We start from the raw sequence: 24,132 nt of genomic DNA on the forward strand, positions 1-24,132 counted from the left end.
TATCCCAGTAATATTAAGGGTGTGTTATATGGCTTCATGGATAGATTAATTTGGGTGTCATCTGCATAGTAGTGAAAATGTATGTTATGCCTTCTAATGATACTGACTTTGGGAAGTATGTATTATGTAAACACAACTGGTCCTAACACGGAACCCTGTGGTACTCCATAATTTACCTTAATGTGTGTTACAGAAACAAATTGGAGGCCGAGGAGTAAACATCTGACACAATGAGCAGGAAAGTGCAGGAAGGACAGGTGAAGAGGCCATGCTGCTAGCGAATTGGCTACAAGCTAAGCTAAGCTAGTGAATCCCTAAAGACACAGTAAGTGAATATTGTGAATATAATTAAAGGGTAAATCAAGAGAGAGTGTGCTTTGGATAAAGTACGTTAAGATTACAGTGTGAAATAAGACGATTTTTATAAGTTTTTAAATCAAATTGGCTACTGAGATAAGCTACACATAAACACCACTGTGCACTGTAACAGGAACAGGAAGCGATACTCTACCACAGAGAAAGCCAACACCAAGTGATTGCTTAGTGATAGCCTATTAGATATCACCTCTGAGCTATATCATTGACAACACAATAACAAATTTATCAGGCGGAATTAGAATAAAGTTAATTGGGTGTTACTTCACATAGAAGTATGTGAAGTACTGATTTGTGGGATTGATTTTCAACAGTGAGATCCAGGAGGAAGGAAGAGGAGTGGCAGTATAGGTCAAGCAGTGTGTTGTTTTCCTGACCTCATGCACAAAGACCAGCCCAGTGACCTTTAATTGCAGCTGGCTATCTGGTAAGATTCAAAATGAGGATGCCTCTGGTTTCTTCCTGAGAAAACAGTGCCCTTTGTCACTGAAACCCCAGAGACTTGGGGGATTTAAGGTGAGATTAAGGAGATGGTGTGGTTATATCGGTGCTGTCCTGTTGACTAGAAAACAGCAAGGTCCCAGATATTAAGCATCCACCCCTTGTTCCCTTGATCCACAAGCTCTCCAACTCCTCCTCCTCCTCCTCAACTGAAAAACCTATTGGATGCCTGTGGAGGAGAATGAAGGCACCTCTTTCATTCAAGCTTTTGTGTATACTCTCGCACAGCCTCTGTGCATGCCTCAGTGAGAGGTCTTCCAAGGTCTTTAACAAGAAGTCTTTTGATTCTTTAATGACAAGGGATTGGAGGAGGTGGGTGGGGTGTTAAATAACTTGCAACTAGTGTCTGCAAACTGTCTCAGAGATCAATTTAAAAAAAATTTTTAGTAGATTTTAATGTGTTTGTGTACCTCTGCTATACCTTTGATAGTGAGCTGTGTAAGATAAAACAACCTCTTATTCGAACTTCTTGAAGAACAAGAACGAGTCAATTAGAAAAGGATTAAGAGATGAGAAACTCTTCTCTTCCAGAGAGTCTGAGACTCTCTGGACAGACCGAAGGGTTATCAGTCAGCAAACCGAGAAGCCCGTCTGTGTGTCTGAGCCAGCAGACAAACAACAAAGCCAAAAAAGTGTATTCTCATATCAGCTTTCACAGCGCAGCCAGACCCAGAACAGACACTAATTTTGATCAGTGGGTCAAATAGCTTGAATTGTGCCCATGCAAGCAGAAGACACAGTCATTAAAAAGGCATTTAGGTATTTTATTGTTCAGCTGGAACACATTCTCCATATCATTTGAAGAACTACAACCTGACAGTCTCATACACTTGAACATCACAAGTAAACTCTATAAGTCATGAACAGGTTGATGCTTTGCATTCAGCACTATTCTTGGAATACATAAATATCAATTGCAGTCTCATATCATTATACACATTCATTACATATATAAATACATCAGTGTACAGCATAGAAATATAACGTGAAGCCTTGTGAAACAATGGAAAATATACAGATTCCTTTTCCTAGGTCATCACAATAAATCTTCCTGGAAAATTGCACAGAATACATAATAAGCCCTCCCAAACAAATCAGTGGGGTGTAATTCACAGTCGATAACATTCAGTGCCTTCCAGAGCCCGTACTACAAGCCATGAACACAGTTCTATGTTGTCATGATTACGTAGCTTACTGAACTTTATGTGTCAAAAACTGGAAAAAAAAAACCAACAAACAAAAACAAACAGATTGACTGAGGTGTTTGCATGTAAATTTGGCAAGCTCTGTTTTGTGCATGTATCTCGTAATAAACATGCAGATTCATGCTAATCGTGTTTGAAATGCAAAAAATTAATAATGCTGGTTTGACAAGATATGCTGGTCTGTTCTCCAAAGTATAACTGTGTCCTTGAGCTACAGACACTCTCAGCCATTTTGTGACCTGCAATTAGTATCGCTGCACCTTCATCTTTCCCTCTGGTGTAAGTTGCCATGGGGTGGGAGGAGAAGGTTTGCAGCTGCTCTAAGGTCAGGCTGTAGTTGTCCCTCGTAAATGTTTTCAACGCTGGATTCTGGCGGGAAAAAGGCTTGACCTTAAACCCTCCCACCCTTTACCATACCACCTGCTAGCTGAGTGGCTGCGAGTGAGTCACCTGACAGCCCTGCGGTGTGCGCCTGGACCATGAAAGAATGACCAAGCTGCTGACTCCTTTGACCATCGCCTTGGAAATGCAGCTTAGTTTAATGACTCAGTTCTGCTATTTATAACTTTATGCTCCACTAAGAATAGCACACCACGTGCCAGTTTACAGGCTGACAATGGCACTCAGAGTGTAAACTCTCTGGGACTCACTCTGACATTAGGAAAAACAAAATTTGCCTGACACTTGACAAAGTGTAATGAATTATAAAGTGTATGTTTAGGAGGATGATTTGGAATCTTAGTGAATGCCTAAACGTGTGCTCTGAAACCAGTTCTTATGACACATTCATAATGCTGAAATAACACCTACTGCTTCACTACACATGCATGAGTGCTTTAATAAACCCTTACAGCACCTTTCATAAGGCATTACTAAAACGCCTTTGTCATTTGTGTCATAAGGGGGGGAACACCAGGTGAGTCATGCCTGCACTACGATATGATCCGTCATCTTTGCAAACATGTGATGAAGAGGTTACAAATTCGGGTTTGACTGATTGATTGGTGTGGAACTTTTTGTGTTTATGGATGTTGCAGTGCAGCATGGGATACCTCTAATTGGGTTCGGACAGTCCCAAGGCTATGGCAATGGTGGCGAGGAGGATGGCAGAGTTGGCGAGGATCACTGCACTTCCTGAGCGGTACACCTTCCGGCCATTGAGGGGCTGAACAGGTCTGAAATTCCCAGTCATCTGCTTGCCATCCTTAAACTGGAGTTTAGAGAAAGCTTGGAGCTGGGGGAGCAGAATATTAACATGAGTGTTAGGCTCCAGGTTGTGGAAAAAGATCATAAAGGAGTGCAATTACAGTAATGTTTCTGAACATGCAAAAAAAAGGTTGGAAAGTATTTGTACTCTAGCAGAGCCTTTTTATGTTTACTCCTGCAGTTCTGAGAGATGTGTACCTGTGTGTGTACCTGTGTAGCTCACACTTATCATTACCAGCAAGTTTGCAGATTCAGAAGTTATATTGAAAACTACTATATGAAAACACTAAAGTTTAACCATGTAACATTAAAAATTAAGGCTTAAGGCTGAAATATATATTTAAATTGAGGTGCATTCTTGACCTGTTCTATGCTCAAAGGAATGGGGTTCTCAAACAGAGTCCAAATCACAGACTCTGTACACCCCGGGGTGGTCAGAGAGCCTTTATAACGGTAGTAAGCCGTTAGATTTTTCTCAGACGGGATCAGCTGTGCCAGGGAGATTGAAGACAGAGACGTATTGCTATCTGAAAACAAAACAAAACAAAGCAAAACTCCACAGTGGAAACAGATAGCCAAAGCTACACAGCCATGAGTCTGATTGTTTGAACATAAACTAGTACCTACTTGTTGCTTGGATGTTTTGCAGAGTACTGATGATGCGTTCATACTTCCGGTTACTGCTACTAGACAGCTGAAAATTGAAATAGCCGCATTTTAGTACATTTACTTTTCATACTTAGGTCTGGAATAGTTTTTGCATCTGAGGTGAAAAATTTAAAAAGGGGACCTCATAGAAAAATCCAAGAACTGCAACTCCCTCTGTATCACTCAGTGCTGTTGTCAAATCAGAGTAAGCTTTCTTCATGTGAACAATGTGCAGCTGTAGACAAAATATTTGTGCTGTCATTCAATAATGATAAGTCACCATGAGTACTTCTGAGTACTTCTGTAGTTCAGAACAGTAACAGTTCAGGCTGTTGGACCAAGTTTAAATACCTCCATGGGATACTGTTCCCCGTCAATAGTGTGTTCGGAGCCAGGCCCTCCATTGGCTCCCCAGTGCAGGTGGAACTGCACAGCCATATACTCATCAGGCAGGTCTCCATGTGATATAGTAGATACAGTAGGAATCTGGACCTGAGCTGGAACAGACAACACAACAAGCATGAAGAGCGTACACAACAGCTTCAAAACGTTGCCGAGTTAAATTTTAATGGAAAATAAGCTCACCGGAGTGGCCATTGTTTATGATTGTGCTTGTGAAGATCTCCTGGTAATTCTGAAACTTAAGAGGAGTCAGGCGATCATCTTTGAAAGTCTTTCTGGTGACAATGTTAATGGGCGACTGTTTTTGTCCTCCACATGCTGAGTTTACATGGGTCCACTTCTCTGGTACTAAATCACAAAAAACACCAAACAACCATTTTTGAATGATTATTTTCAGTCTGGAGGAGTTTGTAGCACTTGAAACTCCACTTTTTTCTAGTCACTAATATACTTAATAATCTTCCTGTTCAAGAAGAAAGTAGAAAGTGGCCAAATATCTAGTTTACTAAAAGGAGTCATTGATTAAATTAAACACATGCATGGAGTACCACAAGGCTCAATGCTTGGTCCTTTAGAGTTTTCCATCTACATGCTGCCTTCAGACTAAATATTTCAGCAGCATGATATCAGGTTGTGTTTTGCTATTTCTCTTTTAGTTTCAGCAGTGTGTTGTAACAGCATGTTTCCTCGTGCAGGTCTTAAAAACTGCTTTTCACTAATTGCAGCATTTCAATAGGTTATTAGAAAGCTAACTTGTCAATCTATCCATAAAACTACAACAGCACTACATATAACAACAACTGTAGCATTCTCATTGGCTTGTGTACATTTTAATATTTTAGTAGGCCATATATAGCACTGCACTGCACTGCATTCCTCACTAGCTACCCCATCTAGGGATGACTGCGTCAATGATTCCATCAGAAATTCTTACCATCAGAAATGCTTACCATTGCACTGATGACCACAGGTAAACTGGGACTGATAGCACCAGTCTGAAAAAAAGTAAAAGCTTTACTGATAAAATGCATTTGCATGCTAAAAGGCACAGGTTTGATGCTTGTGACAGTGTGACAGAAGCATTAACCCTAGTTGACACATTCTGTTGCGAGAGCAGACTAGGATGTTTCCTCTTGCCATGTATTGTAGAAAGCCTCATTGATTTATCAATAGTTAATTTTTCTCTAAAAGCAAATAGTGGATTGTTCTCCTATTGGATTAAGATAGCTTTTATCCATGGCCACACAAAACCCCCTAATAGTCTGGAATTGTCTTCTTATTTACCAAAAGAAAAAAAAACAGTCAGTGTTCGTGCTTTATCTTTCTGTGCTATTGGAATAAACTTGGAGCCAATTTCTTGTATCAACAAGCTCCCATTCTGACTTGTTTGTCTGAATATTTATTAAAATTTCACAATCGGTTTGTATGTTTCCACCGCTTACTCTAAAACAAATATCTGCAGCTACCCAAAATATCAAACATTTATAAAAATATAAAAGAAAAAATATGAAAAACACATATGCCATTGAAAATTATGGGAAGGGTCTCCTGATCTATATTTGAACTGTATCGGTTCTTCTCAGTGTGTGTGTGAAGGAAGTCAAAGCTTGGCAACTTTGCTATGTTGGCAAGCCTTTTCCTTCTGCTCCATCGTGATAATGGCTACTGGAAATAGACAAGGCAGGGGGAAAGCATTTGAGGGGGTACAATCAACCACTACACTGCCTCTAGTACATACATACATGTCCAAGTCTTGTTTGTTTGATTTTTTTGTAAAAATTGTAATTATTATTTTCTCTTGTAGCAGAATTTGCATGTGAGTGTGTGTGTGTGTGTGTGTGTGTGTGTGTGGGGGGGGGGGGGGGGGGGGGGGGGAGACATATAATAGTGCAGAAATTTCTAATTAAGCTTAGTGTCTTTGATGCTGAACATAATAAAAGATTATGATTAATTGTAAGCCTTGACTGAGTGTTGCTGGCCTGAATGCGGATGCTGCAGCTGTATGAGTCCCACAGAGACAAGCTGAACCAACTGCTTCCTGTAGCTGTGAGATGCAGAGAACGTACTAGTTTCTTTTCACTGAATTCTGTTAAATCCAGAATTGAATTTCAAATCCCTCCCCCCCATCACCATTATATATATAGATTGAATGGACCATTAAAGGGTAATGTTATTTAAACCACTCCAAGTACATTTGTATTACTTTTTTAAATGTCACTTTTACGTAATATTTTCAAGTTGTAATTTTACAGATCGCTATTTGTCGTTTTGCTTGACCAAATAGGCCTACTGGCGAAACCAAGAAACTTCCTCCATTAACGGAATATCTAATTTTATGGCCGGCTCTCGCTCCTTCATATTTTGGCCAATCAGATTTCGGTCCGCACAATTCTCCACCAATCGGCGTTCGGCTTTGATCTTCGTGTGACGCGGAGACAGAGAGAGTAAACAATATGAATGATTTTCTAAAAGCCCGAAAGCTGTGCCAAGAGGGAAAACTGAGGAAACCGTCAAATAGAAAACAAAAGGCAGTGAAATGATAAACTAATTAGTCGTCTCACAGTGACATGTGAACACAGGCAGACGGAGACGAGCTTTTATGACACTGTGCTATATGTAAGCGTGTCATAGAGACAAACAGACAAATACACTTATAACGCATTTCAGATTTTACCCACTCGTGCCAAAACGGCTCAAGATTTAGAAGGGGGTTTTTTTTGTCTCTTATTATTGGATACAGAAAAGAAATGTGGTCCAGGCTTCCAGCGCGCCGGTCTATGGGACACTGACGTGGACAGCTATCACAAATAAGACCCTGCAGCTTTCAGAGCTGCTCCATGCAACATGGAATAAATGCACGGACACAAAGAGATTTCTCACCGACAGGTTCTGATTATAGAGGCGCATTTATAAGCGATCATTCATATCAGTTCACATGCGTCTGTCTGCTGCTTATTTTAAGAATCGCAGATGTCCCTTTAGTATCCAAACACTGGATCTGAAGACACATTTCATCCTTTTTTCTTTTCTTTTTTTAAATAAACATAAAAATGTTTGGGTTTTAAACACGTGTGAGCCGGCTCTCAGCGGTAATCCGCGCCTCGTTATCCACTGCTGTGAATTTGGAGACACTGGTGCTGCTCGTGGCGCGCTTCTCTGCGGCAACTGGGACGCAAACGTCTATCACTGGCTCGGCCTGGTTCCGAGCAGGTGCACGAGAGAGAGAGCGCAAGAGAGAGGTGTCCGAAACACAGAGCCCCAGAGGGAATGTGGGCTCTGCCTGTTTTTGACTCAGACTCAGCTGATGCAGGATCTCTGTATCCTTCCCTGCCCTTCAACATTCAGTTCAGCGGTGTAAATATCAAGGTGCGGATTGGATGAGCCTGACACACACACACCAACACTGCCGCTGCTACCGAGGCGTGATGGACAGGACAGGTGGAGCGCTTCACGTAGAGGGGCATTTGGTACTGCGGAAATGTTCGCTTTTTATTTATTTATTTTTATTTATTTATTTATTTATTTATTTATTTACATTTTTAGCCAGTATATATAAACTTATTTAACTGAACATCGTGTCTGGCATGACAAATTAAAAAGGAGAGTTCATTTGTAATTAGAACGACTGAAAGACAAAAACGGCCATACAATAACGGAAAAATAAATAAATCGCCAATCTTTATATATATATATATATATATATATATATATATATATATATATATATATATATATATGTATAATTTTTTAAGGACTGGAAGAGTGGCAGGATTTTTTTTTAGTGTAAGAACTAAAAATAAAGACAGGCAGTTGCTTCAAATGATCTCGAGCTGTGAATGGAAGCAGACTTACCTCCTGATCCTGTGCAGACTGTCCAAAAGGATGCCAGGAGAACCGGCAGGATGAGCTGCTGCATTTTGGAGCGTCTCCGACTCGACACAGAAGGCAACGCAGCGACTTGGTTTTTTTCCCCCCCAATGTGATGGCATTCTTGAGGGGGTTTTGTACTTATCTATCACCAAACCACGACAGGGAAGAAAGTGTGGCCCCTCCCCCTTCGGGCATCGCCTCTGATAAAGCACCGAAAGAAGGTATGATGAGAAAGGGCCAGTATCACTGCAACACGTTGTTGTTTACATTAATATCACGCTCCTGGACTGAGGTTTCTGTGGAAATAGGGGAAATCAGCTAGAGTTAATCAACATTGTTTTTTACTGACTGCTCCACAGGTAGCTCAAGGTGGCCTTCGGGTGATTAAATAATGGTGGGAGGTTCTTAAAAGTACACTGAACTCTCATTTCTCCTTGTCCCTTTTACATATAAGGTTAGACAAATCCCCATGCAGTTACACACATTGTGTATCAGGTTAATGCAGCTCCTGACAGAAGCTGTAGGACACTTACACTCATGACAGTGCAGTATTTAAACCCTTTGCCTGAGTGAATGCATGTGGCAGAAAACTTAGAAAGGGCTGTGTATTTTACACAGTTTGAGGTTTCAACCTGAGCTATAATAAGTCTGTATTTATTATATTTATATTCAAATTTTTCAGCGCATTAGGCTGATCCCACTGAAACTTTTTGATCCCTCAGTAATTACAGCTTAAAATTATGTGTCCTGTTTGGGTTTCAGTATCAAAAATCAGCTTTTAAAGCTATTTTTCTCACACATGCGGGCTGTTTTCTGCTCAGATCATTGTTTCGCATTCATTAAGGATTACACAGCAATGTATGCAAGAAATATGATGTGCATGCACACCCATGCATGGGTTATAAAATATCATATCTCCCAGGCTAATTTACTTTGAAAATGTGTGTGAGGAATAACACAACAGGACACTTTATCCTACAGAATTAATCTCACCCCAGACCAAAGACTGCACGTGCCCCGTTCAACCTCTGCCTGACCTCCACTCATTGCCAATAAAAGGAGCTCCTATACACAGAGGCACAGCTGAGGTGTGAGCTCACTGCTGTCTCCAACAGTGGCCAGTCTGTGTAAACTCTATAAATAGTGTGGAGCCCTGATCTACTTTGCAGGAGCTGCTACCTGGTACACGGATGAAAGCTGGATCAAAATAAAAACACACTGAACACACAAATCATGTGAAGAGCAACACTGGGGTCAGTCAGGAGGTCGTGAGTGGAGAAGTGCGACCTTCTTGGACCATGCAGTGGACATGTAAGATGGTGGGAACCCAGCAAAACCACACACCAACAGAAAGCAGAAAAGAAGCAGAATGGAAACACATTTTAATCATTACACTGCAATAGTTGTTGAAAGCTTGGAAGGATCTTCAGTAAATACATTTCTCTGTGCACTGCTGGGGCAGAAGCTCATGGACCCTACCCAGGCTTAAAAGCAGAGCAATGTCTTGCATGCAGTTCAATGCGCATAACAGCTGAAGGGATGCTCTTCTGAAGGAAACACAGGGATGGAGAAGAGTAAATGTTTGAAAGAGGCGGAGGGGAAAAAAAGACGTGGTTTATGAAACCACTATCAGCCCATTACAATGCAGCCCTGACACATTTACCAGTACAGATTAGTATCTACTCAACTTGGTGCACGTGACCCTAACCATTCACTTCATGGCTGGGAGGGTAAGTAACTCACTTGTAACTTTATAGACTGAGAAGTTAATAAGCTCACAAAAGCTTCGAAACTTGGGCGTGCCCAGCAGCCATCAAACCTCAACAGGTTTGTTGGATGAAAGGTGAAACGTCTCTAAGAAACCCAGCTGCTGTCATTTCTACTCTCAGAGATACCAAGAATATGTGCTTCATTCATGGGCGCTGGTCACTAAAATTGAAATGGATTCCTCTCAGAGTATTTCTAAACATATGAAATTAAAAAATGTTTTACGAAAACTTGCAACAATGTTAAACAGCAAACAGAAGAGAGGTATGGAGAACATTCATCCTCTTAAAATTTGTTAACACAAACAAGGCAGAATGGATTTTTACAGGGGGAAGAAGAAACAACATCAGGCAGAACAAAGATAAAAAGTTGGGAACAAAATAACTGATGAGGGTTTAAAATGCATTTTCTATGAAATTTCATGACGCTTGCCGGGTTCTTCCTTTGGAGGGATTTTGCTTGGAAAATAAATGTACACTAAAAACTATTTCTAATAATGGTAAGAGCTTAAATTCTCAATGATGGAGAAACTATAGGAAAAACAGACCAAAGTGCCTACATAAATTTTACAGAAGAGGTGTTTTAAAAATCTGTATTTAAAGGAGGGACATACTGACATTTATTTATTTATTCAGAATTTTAAGAATAACAGCTTTAAAGCAAATAACACAAATAACAAATAACACCTAAAGGTAATGAAACGGAGAAATATGACACAACAAGTACAATGTATAGAAGGGAATCGCCCGCAAAATCTATGGAAGATCTAGTTGAGACAAATAGACAGTTAAAATTGACCTTTAATGTGCCTTTTTTGATTTCTTTTTCTTTCTTCTCTAACAGCCTGTTGAATGCCAAAGCATCAAAATCTGAGTTAAGTCTGGACTCTTTGCTTGTTTGTTTGGATGTGGACTTGCTGCTGTGTTTCATTTCTTGCTGGATAACTTAAAGGCACTTGAGCTTCAGGGCATGAGCTGATGGCCGGACATTCTCCTTTAGGATTTTCTGATATAGTGCAGAATTCATGGTTCCATCAATTACAGCAGGCTATTGTACTTTCTACCACCACATTTTCTCTGTAAAGTAGGTTCAGCATGACATGTTTGACTATATTATTCAAAACTGTGTGATTATTGGTATGAATAAAAGCTTGAACATGTTAAAGTGGAAACTTCAATACATTTGTTCTTGGTGCAGTTCACAACAGTTAGTTCAAAGTTTTGTGAGGAAAAAAGCCCAAATTTCTTTTCTGCTTTCTCACAGAATAGATTGAGCTGTCAACTTAATTTACATTCACTAAGTTGGACCCTAGAATAACCTGAGCCTGCATTATTCATCATGCTGAGCAGGTACACTGAAGGACATTGCCAAGAGTCCCTGCTAAAAAGCGTCAAAGAACCTGAATTGATGTTTCTTAGAAACGTTGACACCAGCAGCTCATCTGAAAACAGTGCTTTGGTATGGTGTATGAAGGACCTGCTTCATACACATCTTTGTGGTGTGAAGACACAAAACATAATAAGTAGCAAACAATGAAGCCTGCTTCTACAAAAGAAATGACTGTTTCATGTGATAAAGATGAATTTTAGTAACTCTTGAAAGTGGGGAAAGTGAGTAAATCTTTAACAGTGAAATTGTGCAATGAGCCTCTCTCTTAATTGGGTCAAAGTTGCTGCTGAAAACAGACACAACTCTGTTTTTCGCGGAGAAAAAACGCCATCTAGTGGACAAATGCAAAAAAGCGCTTTCAGCACTGAAAGAAGATCCATTCAAATCCATTAATCTTCTTTACTTCGAAAGCTTTTGCTGAATGACACCCTGCAAAGTGTGCATTATATTTCTTGTTATCATTATTAGTAGTATACTCCTTTAGATTTTTTAAGGCCACCACTACTTTTATTAATTCACTTATTCAGTTTTTCAAAAAAAAAAAAAAAAAAAAATGTATTGCAACCTGAAACTGGCTTTTTTCCTGTAGATTCAGCTAAAGAAATGGGAACTAACAGGAATGTGTTTTTGCAACAGGCCATCAGTATCAAAGCACTCAACGGTGCTATATGAAATAAGTTCTTTGCCAAGTTGGGTATTTTGTGTTGACAGAACACTGATTCATCCTTTAAGGCCTTTTTAGTGTGTGAATGATTCCTGGGTTAGTGCTAATTGGCTTAAACAAACAAACATTTCTCTGGAAATGTTCAGGTACCGATGATCAGGACTGGACTAAAAATAAGTGACAAAACAGCCCATGTCCAGAGAAAACCTCTGGAAGACCTTCAGAAAGACTGAAGAACTATTCAACAACAGCAGTTTAAACATTATAAAAAAGTCTGGCTGCTAATATAAAGAAACAAAATGTAAAGAAAAGAGTGGTGGATCAAAACTTTGTGTGGTGTCCTTGTGGCAGCAGAGATACATCAGTGATACATAACCATTGTTTGGTAACCTTTTCGCCACAGCTTCAAAAGATAAGATAAGATAAGATAAGATAAGATAACCTTTATTAGTCCCACACGTGGGAAATTTGTTTTGTCACAGCAGGAAGTGGACAGTGCAAAAGTTATGAGGCAAAAATTAGAATACAATAAGAATAAATACAGTACACAACTGTACAGAATAGAATAAAATACTATATACAGTAGAATAAAATAAAATAAATATACAATAAGATAAAAATAGAATACAAATACAAATACTATATACAACTGAGTAAAAATACAACGATGACAGAAAGGATTATTGCACTTAGTATTATTGCATATGTATGGATGTGTCCATTTTTCAGCCAATCACAGAGCAAGCCTTCCTGATCAGTCTGGTGTCACCAACTCCAGTGACACTCCCCAAGCAGATCACAAAAAAGTACACTCTGCTCACCAAAACAGACACTCTGTGATAGGCCCCCTGGGAGCACATGCCTTTTTGACTGATCTTGATAGGACTCATTTCATAGTATAACTACTAGCCCTACTACCATCTCGAATTCAAGGTCAAATTCCGTGCAATGAGGACATCAGAGACAGGCCACGGAGTTCCCAGCCTCCTCCTTATTGTTAAATCATGACCTCTGAGCTTAACTGAGGAAAGTGAGGACTGCAGTATCTTTAGATGTTTAGAGGTTCTTTTGTGACCTCCTGGATGAGTCGTTGATGTGTTCTTGGAGTAATTTTGGTAGGCCGCCTACTCCTTGGTAGGTTCACCACTGTTCCAAGTTTTCTCCACTTGTGAATAATGGCTCACTGGAGTCTCAAAGGCTTAAAAAGTATAACTCTTTCCAGAGCGACAGATGTCAGTGACTTTGTTTCTGTGGCAGTAGTCTTTAGATCATACCATGATGTGCTGCTTTTTGAGCTCTTCACTTTGTCAGACAGGTCCCATTAAAAAAAACAACAACAACAAAAGCAAACAAACTGCATTTTGTATTTACTCAGGTCATCTTTATTTAATATTAAAATTGCAAAAAAAAAAAAAAACAAAAAAAAAAACCCAAACCAAAAAAAAAAACCCAAACCAAAAAAAAAAAAAAAAAGCAAAAAAGAAAAGAAAAGAAATCAAGAAGGGGGCAAATAATTTTTCACAACACTATAGAGGTGATTTAAATACTTATAGACAAAAGAAAATGAGATGCATACTGTAAAAGAAAAAACAAAATACAGGAAACCAGATCCATGATATAATCCTTTATTTTAACCCATGGGATTTCATTTTTACAGTGCATTTCTTTACAACAATAAATCATTAAGTGACAGGTTTTAGCCACCACTACGGATCAGATAACTATGTATGTTACATTTCTGAGCTCCTCAAAGATTTCAGCTTCATAAACACCGTGCAAAAGATTCCAAATATTAGACGATGATAACTACAAAGGTAACGAATCCAGCGATATCTGATTATCCACTGACATTGTTAGCCTCTTGTTATCAAACTCTCAGTTAATCTTTAGTCGTTTCAGTGTTATTAAGCAGCTAGCTATCTGTACCATTAAACATACAGAGAGGTGGCCGATTAGAAACCTGCTGCCATCCATAACAAAGAAATATCCTTTGAAAAGAAAAGAAAAAAAGAGAGAGAGAGACAAAACAAAATATGGCACCATTGTCTCAACAACCAGTAGACAAACATTTTTAAGGGGACTGTTGCCAAACTACCCTTAAAAACAAAAAACTAAGAGCTCTGTTCAGTCCTCAGCATGTGGAGGAGTCAGTCAGATGGACATAGAGCTTTATGTGGACACCAAGCCATTCGACTAGAGGAACATCAGCACAACCCTTCAGTCACATCTTCCAAGCACCTTCAAATGACTCATCTGAAGAAGACTTCACAGAAACCTGCTGCCTCCCACCCTCATTCTGTCCCCGCAAAACCACATCAGTGTGCGCCACACATCCCTCAGAGCGTTGCACCGCGACTATACCAGAGAAAAGCATAGATAAAACACACAACCACATCGACTGTGCACATACAGAACACACTGCAGCAAAGAACATGTACACGACCTACCAAATGCACGTTAACATAAACCCAGTCCAGTTATCCATCACATGTTACATTCAGGCTCCGAGAGGACAAAAAAAAACAACAACAGCAAAAAAGATGCAATGGCAAAGTAAACAGCAGATTTCTCCCTTTTGCTCAAGTTTGGTCACAAGTGCCCTCCATTACATGACAGCTAGTAGTGCACAAAATAAGAATACAAAATTAGACTTTTAAATACTGTAGCAGCATTTCTTTTCTTTTAAAGTTGAAAGCCTCCAGTAGTACAGGTACAGGCTTTGGAGTCCCCCGACACGTGGAAGGGTGAGCGATTGTCCTCTGAACTGCGAGACGGTGTCCGTCAGGAGGGTGCAGGTGTTTGGTACTAAAAGGTGTGTGGACAGGTTGGAGATGTGTCTCAGGCGGGGGCACCACTAGAGGACTGAGCCGTGTGGAGGCAGCAGGACGCTGCGGCGCTTAGGCCTAAAAATGTCTTTGACCAACCCCCTCCTCCACCTGCTAGCATGCCTTAGCAATCCCTTCTATTACAGTCTATACGTACATCTCCGTTTTTAAAGCCCAGCGTCCCAAAGAGTAACAACTGCTCCTCATTCCCGCCCCTGCAGCCAAACTACAGCTGATTGGCGGTAAAAACAGCGCACAGCTCATCAGTCCCATACGAGCAGGACAAAGCCGAGGCGACAATGCTTCAGAGGTTTCTCTCAGCTGGAGGCTGTAGCGATGGCCTTCTTAAGCTGCTGGCTACGGATCTCGCGGGTGCGGGACTCGAGGAGCAGGTCGTGGCAGGTGTTGCACACCAACACGGGGTCGTAAAGCTGCTGGTCTGGGATGGGAAGCTTCAGGTGACAACAGTCTTTACAGAACACATTACCACAGTTCCTGAAAATGGAGAACACATGTAACGTTATTAATAGGACAAATAATATTTGATGTGAAGGTTTCTAAGACATTTTAGATACCAAACGTATAAGATTTCAAAATAAAAGATCCTCAGGACCCAGAGAGGGCAAAAATGAAAAGGCTAAATGCAGATTATGGATTGATGAGCAGCACAAACAGCTTTCCGCTTCTTCCTGAAGCACATTTAAAGGTCTTTTCACACATGGCAACTTTACTGCATTCCATCCGTCTCTATTGCATTTGGGAACGGAAACACAAGTCATTGTTTACATACATTATAAATCAGCTGATTCTATTTATTACATGTTGGAAAACTTGCTGTGTTTAAGTTACATAAAAAATGGATCTAACAGTTGAACACATGCCCTGCTCAGAGTGCTGCTCTGCCTGTGAATATGAATTTTCCCCCCTGCCTAAAATGTCTCAGTGGAGCATATAATTAATTCCCCAGTGAGTCAAGAGCCTTTGATGCTGAAACCAAAGCTTGGAAAATGCACAGCAAATTGTCTTTTAAAGGCATGCTACTGCTTTGGCAGAGTCACTGTGCAACTAAAGAGTGCAGAGAGAAACAGGCATACAAAATATACAAACACAGCCAGCTTTTAAAAGGAAACACTCAGATCTCTTAGGCAAGTGCTAATCGTGAATCAGCTTCACTTCAAATGCAAAAAAATATTAAGGCTTAAATGTTAAAAAGAATTTGCACAGCATTTGGAAAATGTACTTATTCTTTCTTGTTCAGAGTGAGACGATGAGACTAATCTTGTACTTGATGTTAACCAGCAGCTGGTCAGATTAGCTTAGCACAAAGACTGAAAACCGGCTGAACAGTTTGTCTGGTTTTATTCAAACAGCAACCAAATTTGCCTTCAAAACTGCGCCAGAATAAAAGGAATAGCTGAGCACATAATTGCCCAGTAACACAGCAACAAGATGCTTTCACACTGCTGACAGCTAGCAAAGCTAGCATTAGTTAACCTGAGCTAACAGGCTTATGGCTGAAGCTTCACATTTACTTTCTTAATCTGAGCAAATACGTAAACACAAATATTTCCACACTAATATTAATCTAGTCTAATCTTGGCATTTATCTATTTTTTCCTCCAAGTTTGAGCACTTGTTGGAAAAATTAACAACAAAAAAGAAACACAATGAAGTCTCTACCTGCAGTGGTGACGTCTCTTGGCTATCCAGAACTCACAGTCACAGTTGAAACAATGGGAGGCCATGTGGTCGGGCACCCACCTCGTAACCTACACACAGAGATAGGTATCAGAAAAGTGTGAGACATAGCTCTGCTCCTGGACATGCAAGTGAGAAGTGAGTGGGAACAAGAAAGGAAGCGTGAAGACAGAAGCTCTGTAGGACACTCACCTCAGTGTCCCTGGGCTCCACTCGATCCCAGCTGCCCTCGGACAGACGGTCCTCGCTGTGGGTAGACAGAGAATCTTCCTCATTGCTGTTGTCTGACTCACGCAGACATGTCTAAGGAGAGAACAGAATGAGATCAGAGGATGGATACAAATAAGAACTCTTCTGAAAATAATTGAGAGTAAATACTCTGAAGACAAAGAGAAATGCTTTTAGCTCTTTCAGTAAAGTCTGTGCTTAAAAAGTCACTCACAATGTCATCCTCGTACTCGACGTATGGCTCTGAGGGAGGGGTGCCATACTGTTGACTCTCAAGCCTCATCTGCAGCTGTCGCACCTGCTGTCGCAGCACCTCAACCTCCTGCTTGTAACCCGCCTCGATCTGACGCAATCTCTGCTGCACGGCATCCATCGGCACAGGCAGCCCATCGTCATCCAGGTAAGCCAGGGCCTGGGGAGGTGGTGGCGAGCTGGAAGCTGAGGGTGAGGAATAAGAGGCTGGCAGGAGCTGATGGGCTGCCAGTGAGTAGCTGGTGAGGGCAGCAGGCCCACACAGTCCAGTGTAGCCTGCACTCCTGGTAGGCCATCCAATCTGCAGCGCACTGCTCGGACAACAGAGCGCCTCCCTGCGGCAGCACTGCGAGCCATTGGCAATGGCAAAGCCCTGGGCGCGGAGGAATTTACTGGCAAGCCGGCGGCTCTGGTGGATGTTGGGGTGCTGGCCCCGGCTGGCACCAGAGGCAGACTGGACCAGACCCTGGACACTCTCCCAGTGGGAGCTGAGCAAGCACAGGTCCGAGAGCTGGCTCTGGGAGATCAGAGGGCGAGCAGTGACCTGGATGCAGTCTACAGGAGCTGCCGCTAACACGCGCTCTCTTCCACTCGCCCCATTTGTCCTCGTGTCCTCCTCCTCCTTCTGGGGTTGAGCTTGTGGCTGAAACTCAGGCTGCTCCTCATCATTCAAAGTATTCTGCGTAAATTCCTGGGTCACTGCGGAGGGCGAGTTGGGGGGATGATCATTCTCACCTGTAAGAGTCTCAGTGGAGTCCCCCATGGGAAGGAGTGGTGTTAGCTGCTTTACAGCCAGCAGGCTCTTTGACTGACTATCAATTTGTCCTTGAAATACAGAGGTTGGTGTGTTGGCTGCAGGTTGAGTGCTTTTGCAGGGCAGAGGTAAGCAGGGCTCTGATTTATGAGTGGGAGATGGTATACTCTCAGCAGTCCTACAAGGGCTCTCAGCCTCCATTGGAGCTTGTTGGAGTGGAGTATCTGTGATCTGATGCAAAGCTTGCATGAGGGCAGGAGTGGAAAAGGCAGTGTGAGCAAGTGTGACATCCTCACTGAGGGGGACAGGTGAGAGGGGCAGGGAAGGCAGGGGCTGCGTAGTGAAACAGGGTCCATCCACAGCCTCTTCAGCACCCACTACACCTGGGACAGCTTCTGGAGTCGGATGCACAGATTGCCCCTCTCCACTGTCCACCGCAGTGTCAGGTATGAGCTCGTTGGAGCCTTCTACAGCGGGTTCTTCCACAGCAGGTGAGGGCTCCAGTGCAGAGCGACCCTCCTGGCAGTGCTTGTTGAGATTGGGGTCGCTCGACGTTCGTGTCAGGGGCATCCCATTCTCAAAAGCTGACAGAAGGTCATCCATGGAGCGGGTCTTAGGAAGTCTGTAAATCACCAGTACATACAGATCTTATTTTTTAATGTGTATAAAATGCAGTAATACAGTTCTCCATTTTGAACTCTAGAGGGCAGTCTGACTGTTTGCCATAACATTACTAGTCAGACTGCGGCAATAGTATTGTTCAGACAAACAGACCTGTCCAGGGAACGGGAGGTAAGCTCATCTCCTGTGATGGAGGGCGGGAGGTAGAGATCCACAGAATCATCCACAGCAGTGCAGGGGGAGGAGGTGGGCAGGTAGACGGCTGTCCACAACTGTAGTGCCCGAGTATGGCAGACTGGCTGCAGCACCTGGCAGACAAATGCACCGGGAGGATAAGTACATAGTAATGGCGTCTAAGATCCAAACTCTTTGAACGTGCATCAGAAAGGATGGCAGGGAAAGTAGGATAGATTTAATCTTTAATCATACTGAAGTTCAAAATTGGAGTCACATTATCCATTAATCAAAACACTTATTGTGCTCACTGAGATCGTGACTGAAGATTATGATCATTACTATGATCAACTGTTTCCTTCAGCAAGTCCCCTCACTGAACACTTTCTGAAAAGCACAGTGGCTTTAAAAGGAAACACTCAGGAAGCAACTTCCAGCTGCAACTATACTAAACTACAGGGTGGGCCATTTATATGGATACACCGTAATAAAATGGGAATGGTTGGTGATATTAAAGTCCTGTTTGTGGCACATTAGTATATGTGAGGGGGCAAACTCCTCAAGATGGGTGGTGACCATGGTGGCCATTTAGAAGTCAGCCATCTTGGATACAACTTTTGTTTTTTCAATAGGAAGAGGGCCATGTGACACATCAAACTTATTGGTAATGTCACAAGAAAAACAATGGTGTGCTTGGTTTCAACGTAACTTTATTCTTTCATGAGTTATTTACAAGTTTCTGACCACTTATAAAATGTGTTCAATGCGCTGCCCATTGTGTTGGATTGTCAATGCAACCCTCTTCTCCCACTCTTCACACACTGATAGCAACACCGCAGGAGAAATGCCAGCACAGGAATCCAGTATCCGTAGTTTCAGGTGCTGCACATCTCGTATCTTCACACCATGGACAATTGCCTTCAGATGACCCCAAAGATAAAAGTCTAAGGGGGTCAGATCGGGAGACCTTGGGGGCCATTCAACTGGCCCACGACAACCAATCCACTTTCCAGGAAACTGTTCATCTAAATGGCCACCATGGTCACCACCCATCTTGAGGAGTTTGCCCCCTCACATATACTAATGTGCCACAAATAGGACTTTAATATCACCAACCATTCCCATTTTATTACGGTGTATCCATATAAATGGCCCACCCTGTACAAAAGCTGTGAAAACCGGCAGGTACCATGTCATGAGAAGGGATGTAGAGGAAGTTCTGGAAGTTCTTGTTTGCTGTGCGAAGCAGAGACCACACAGAGCAGGTGCGTTTGTAGATATTCTTTGCCTCCCTTTCACGAGCGTTGTTGCACAGAAACGTGCCGTAAAGACACGAGTATGTGTGCTGCACCAACTTGACCTGGACATGTGAAGAAGATGCATCAAGTCAGGCCTTTAATTACAGCACTGATTAACTTTAACTCTCATTGTCGGTGTGTGTGAGACAGCTGACTGATGTGAAACATGACCATGTGACCCAAGACTTTATTCATTAGGCCAAATGTATGGTTTCATGTAATCCTGGCCACTTTTTGAAGTTTAAAGAACATGTAGAGATTAATGCGTAAGACAGACTAGTATAGAGTGCTGTCCAACCACCCACCAGGAAGGCCTCGTTGAACTCAAACAGGCAGGGGAACTGTTTGAGCAGCTGGTGAACACAATCCAGCCACTGCAGGAAGACGGGACACTGCTCGCTCACATCGTCTGAGTTCTCCTGGTGGCCACAGCGGTCCCCAAACTTATGACCAAAGTCCAGCCATTCCGTCTCTACGAGCACCTGGAAACCCTGTGGATAGCACAGAAGTCAGTACCAAAAGCAACAAGAGAATCCAGCAAAATAAGTGCTTACCATATCTATGAGAATATGCCTGCATGTCATTTAAAAATCAAATACATTAGATTAATACTGAACTGTGCAGATGCTCACCTCTAATGTCCTGTAGTAGGGGTCCAGCAGGACCTTGGCGAGGGCTACAATCTGAGGCGTGCGGTCCCACCCGTCTGAGCAGTGTACCAGGACAGGACGACCGTCCCGCTCGACTGCTGAACATACCAGAGTGGCAGCCTTCAGCATGACCGACAGGTGCTGCAGCCAACGGGTGCTCTCCAGTGCTGAAAGCCAGCTGGAAACACGAGAGGGGGTTGATTAGGCAACAACTAACCTATATGGAATATGTCATAACTGAGGTAATCTGATACAGCAGGATACAGCATAGATTGGGTTATTTGGGTTAGCTATGACAGAGCAGGGAGGCACCTCTCTGGAGGCCTTTCTGCTTCACTTCACACATTCGATGTAAAATACACACAGCTGACGTATTGAAAACGCATGTAAACATGGGAACAAATGGACAGCCATAACACACATGTGCTGTTGGTTGACGTGTACAGACAGACAGCTGGCAAGCCCAGCAGGAACAGGACTGTGTTCCTGTGCCTGTGTGGTGTTGCCTTACTGTGTGGTGAACCCACTAAAACAGAGAAGGTGGAGGGAGGTGCAAATGAGGCCAGAGCCGCTCAGAGAGAAAGGTCACATAGATCAACTTACTTTCCTGGATCGGGGATCTGACTGCAGACAGCCCTGAGAGCCTGGAAACTGTTCCGGATAGCATGGATGTTGGCCATTCCCATGAACATGACCTCACAGCTGGGGTAGTACTCTGAATACAAACAAACAACAATTTGCTTTCAGTGCAACATTCATAGTCATCTAACAGTGACTGTGTGTAGTCACTGGTAGCAATAACATTGTCCATTTAGTCAAACTGGACTGCACTAAATGTGTTAGCAAGTCACTGTAGAGAGAGGGGAATTGTTTCCAGAATGGAAAAACAGCACTTTGTTAAACAGATGTGTGATCAAAAACTACACGAAGAACATTTTAAACTTGCTCTGTAAAGGATGATTTCTATAAGACAGGTCTAACAACATGAGCACTGACAAGAATTAAAGTGTGTGCAAAAGCTACAAATCACAACCAATATCCTCTAAACTGCCATCATAGCAGAGCCTATCTGAAAGCCATTAGTTTTAAATATTCAAGCTGATCAAGGAAAAAGTTGAATTATGATATAATTACCCATATACTTGTCCAGCTGGCTTTAGTATTATTCAAATTGTTTCTGATTGTTACATAAGTAATTAAAAAATAATTAAGCTCCATAGAGCTGAGAGGAATTATAAAGTTGGATATTAAAATTATGTTAAGTCACCACAAGCAGGCAATTTTAGAGTACTGAGTAAAAACACTGTTTTACTTCTCACCGAGTTTCCTGTCTGCTTGACTCAGTAGAATCAGACGCCAAATGATACACACACACTCCAGATAAGGTTCACAGATGACAATGTTTCTAGTTTAATTTGACTTTTTGAAGATGGTGCAAAATGTTTTGGGATTATGCCAACCTTCACATTCGCAGCCTCCGCCCTTAGCTCGGTTAGCCACTGCAGCAGTGTATGAGCGAGCATCCAGAATCAGCAGCTTCTGTGTCACAGTGTTGTCATTGCAGCTGGAGCCGCCCGTCAGAGATGAGTCTGGGGAAAGAGAAGATTCTGATCATTATGAGCAGACAGTGTAATGCGAATCGACCTGCCAGGGAAAGGAAGAAAGAGAAAGTGTGAAAGGAGGAGGACGGTGTCAAGAAGGGAAGGGAACATGATTAAGAGAAACTGACTCTATTTGTAACCTACTGAAAATCAATATCTCCTCATGATGAACACCACTGTGTTACCTGGTAAGTCAAGAAGCCTCCTTCCCACAGCTTCTGCAGAGAAAGACGACTGGAACTGAAATACTTCTCTCTGCACCCTTCTCTAATTGTGTTAAAAGCTCTTTTATCACTTTCTGTAATTTGACATATCTGTGTGTTCCTTATAAGTTAATATGGAGGGGGGAAAAGGAAAGCAAAACCACTGAAAAAGATACAAAGAGTTGTTTTTCTGAACTGTGAAAGCTGTGCTGACAGCTGTCCTACTTTCTGTAACTCACAATAATTACAATGCAGCAACACTGATGCATGTACTTTCTGTTAAAAAGGAGAACATCAGCAATGGAAAAAAACAAAAACAAAACACATTCCCAGCCCTGTGAATGCTTGCAAAGCTCTGAAAACACCAGAGTCCCAGCTATTAGAGGCTGTTTACAACCTGGAAATTTAGTGATCTCCTCTCAAAGTTCAAAGTGCTGATTAAAAAGAAGCTAATTAAATTTATGGTGTGCACAATAAAAGCGATTCATGTTAATCAGCTACCTTTATACTTTAAATTGGTGATGATGTATTTATGTATTTGCAGGTATCATTGAAAATGCAGTTACATTACAATTTATTATGTGTTGGTTCTCTTGGAAGTAAAAGTTGATAATTAAACAACAGATAAATGCATCTCTTTCTCTCTGGTCAAAGTTTGTGAAAGAAGTCTAGAGTTAGAGAGTGTTTGGCCAGGTTTGCACAGCGTGATCTGCTGTTATGTGTCTGGATGACTGCAGAGAGAGAGAGTCTGTTTCAGACTCTCACTACTGGAAGCACTCTGTTTGGTATAGGTGTGTGGGCTGCCTGAGTAGACTGCAATATGATGCGATCACTAGCTGTGACTTTAAGAAAACGAGTGAATTTAGACCCTGGATGGTTTAATTTGACAAACAGGGTCATCGTGTAATGCAGAGATGTGCAAATGGATGAGGAGTGCAAGTATGGACGTGCAAAGAAAATCAAACAGCAAGATTACCAAAATCACCATCGGAAGAGTCAGTAGCTTCCCCGCGTTGTCGATTTGTTTGTGCACCCTTGGTTCCGCTGTCCATCTGACAGGCCTTAGCGATGGACGTAACTAGATACTCATCATCTGTGTTCCTCCAGCCCCACCAGCTAATCTCAGGCTGGCTACAGCGGGCGATCACTGCCCCATTCTTCTGGTGCCTGGAAACGAAGGTTACAGAGTTAATTAACCTAAAATGATGGATTTTCTTCAGCTTGCACCCATATAAGCTGGAGAAAACATGCACACAAAGTTACCTGTAGACCACCACTGGGATCCTCTTCCAGGATCTAAAAGAAGCCACACTCTCCAGCTCCTTGTCAGTGATCCAGATTGGAATCAGAAGCTTCTGTGGGTAGCTGGAGCACAGCCTACAGGATGAACAGGTAGTTAGAGGTTCTAAAGCATAGGTGTCAAACTCTGGCCCGCGGGCCACATTTGGCCCGCAGCCAAATTACATTTGGCCCACGAAGCCATACCAAATTACTATTAGAGCTGGCTTACTGGTATTATACAGCTAATATATACCGGTATATATTGTTTAGTATTAAGCTTTGCTTGTTCCATATTCAGTTTTTCAGCAAAACTTGTTTGAGTCCATAAGAAAAGATTCATTCTTATATCTGGAGGAAGATTTTTTTTTCAATAAATATTAATGTTAGCCCGCGACTTTGTTCCAGTTTTGAATTTTGGCCCACTGTGTATTTGAGTTTGACACCCCTGTTCTAAAGGAAGTTTTAAAACAGTTTATAATGCTGCATTATCTTTTGATGAGGAAAACCAAGATGAAACTGG

At 41.9% G+C, this 24,132-nt stretch overlaps 2 protein-coding genes across 7 annotated transcripts in view; both read right to left on the bottom strand.

The window, feature by feature from the left end:
* Positions 1-1,631: 1,631 nt before the first annotated feature.
* Positions 1,632-8,472, bottom strand: ca4a (carbonic anhydrase 4a). Its single transcript, XM_086309733.1, has 8 exons — positions 8,190-8,472; positions 5,288-5,332; positions 4,521-4,685; positions 4,287-4,432; positions 4,078-4,170; positions 3,915-3,981; positions 3,651-3,814; positions 1,632-3,315 (listed from the first exon to the last, which is right to left on the bottom strand). The coding sequence occupies exons 1-8, from the start codon at positions 8,251-8,253 to the stop codon at positions 3,136-3,138; spliced, it is 924 nt and encodes a 307-aa protein (XP_086165859.1). The 5' UTR covers positions 8,254-8,472; the 3' UTR covers positions 1,632-3,135.
* A 5,164-nt stretch (positions 8,473-13,636) lies between these two features.
* The window catches only part of mtmr4 (myotubularin related protein 4), a 43,030-nt gene continuing 32,534 nt past the window's right edge, over positions 13,637-24,132 (bottom strand). For all 6 annotated transcript variants that reach the window (XM_086309738.1, XM_086309739.1, XM_086309737.1 and 3 more), the window contains 12 exons: positions 23,595-23,708; positions 23,308-23,498; positions 21,988-22,116; positions 21,131-21,242; positions 20,510-20,705; positions 20,183-20,368; positions 19,769-19,939; positions 18,559-18,713; positions 16,993-18,406; positions 16,743-16,853; positions 16,533-16,621; positions 13,637-15,347 (listed from right to left, as the gene is read on the bottom strand). In XM_086309738.1, the coding sequence (XP_086165864.1) occupies positions 15,170-15,347; positions 16,533-16,621; positions 16,743-16,853; positions 16,993-18,406; positions 18,559-18,713; positions 19,769-19,939; positions 20,183-20,368; positions 20,510-20,705; positions 21,131-21,242; positions 21,988-22,116; positions 23,308-23,498; positions 23,595-23,708 (3,046 nt within the window). In that variant the 3' untranslated portion in view covers positions 13,637-15,169. The remainder of the gene's footprint in view (positions 15,348-16,532; positions 16,622-16,742; positions 16,854-16,992; positions 18,407-18,558; positions 18,714-19,768; positions 19,940-20,182; positions 20,369-20,509; positions 20,706-21,130; positions 21,243-21,987; positions 22,117-23,307; positions 23,499-23,594; positions 23,709-24,132) is intronic.

The sequence above is a fragment of the Aulonocara sp. 'chitande type north' Nkhata Bay genome, linkage group LG10 (genome assembly GCF_057382095.1).
Source record: "Aulonocara sp. 'chitande type north' Nkhata Bay isolate Kocher_YH1m ecotype deep benthic linkage group LG10, A_spYH_male_GT1.1, whole genome shotgun sequence".
NCBI classification, from domain to species: Eukaryota; Metazoa; Chordata; class Actinopteri; order Cichliformes; family Cichlidae; genus Aulonocara; species Aulonocara sp. 'chitande type north' Nkhata Bay.

What these genes read in the sequence shown, in the direction of transcription:
- ca4a (XM_086309733.1), bottom strand. Translation starts at nt 8,253, where the DNA reads ATGCAGCAGCTCATCCTGCCGGTTCTCCTGGCATCCTTTTGGACAGTC. An exon ending in TTCTTGGATTTTTCTATGAG is followed by an intron (nt 3,982 to 4,077) that starts GTCCCCTTTTTA and finishes TTCAATTTTCAG; the next exon opens with CTGTCTAGTAGCAGTAACCG. An exon ending in TTCCTTTGAGCATAGAACAG is followed by an intron (nt 3,316 to 3,650) that starts GTCAAGAATGCA and finishes CTGCTCCCCCAG; the next exon opens with CTCCAAGCTTTCTCTAAACT.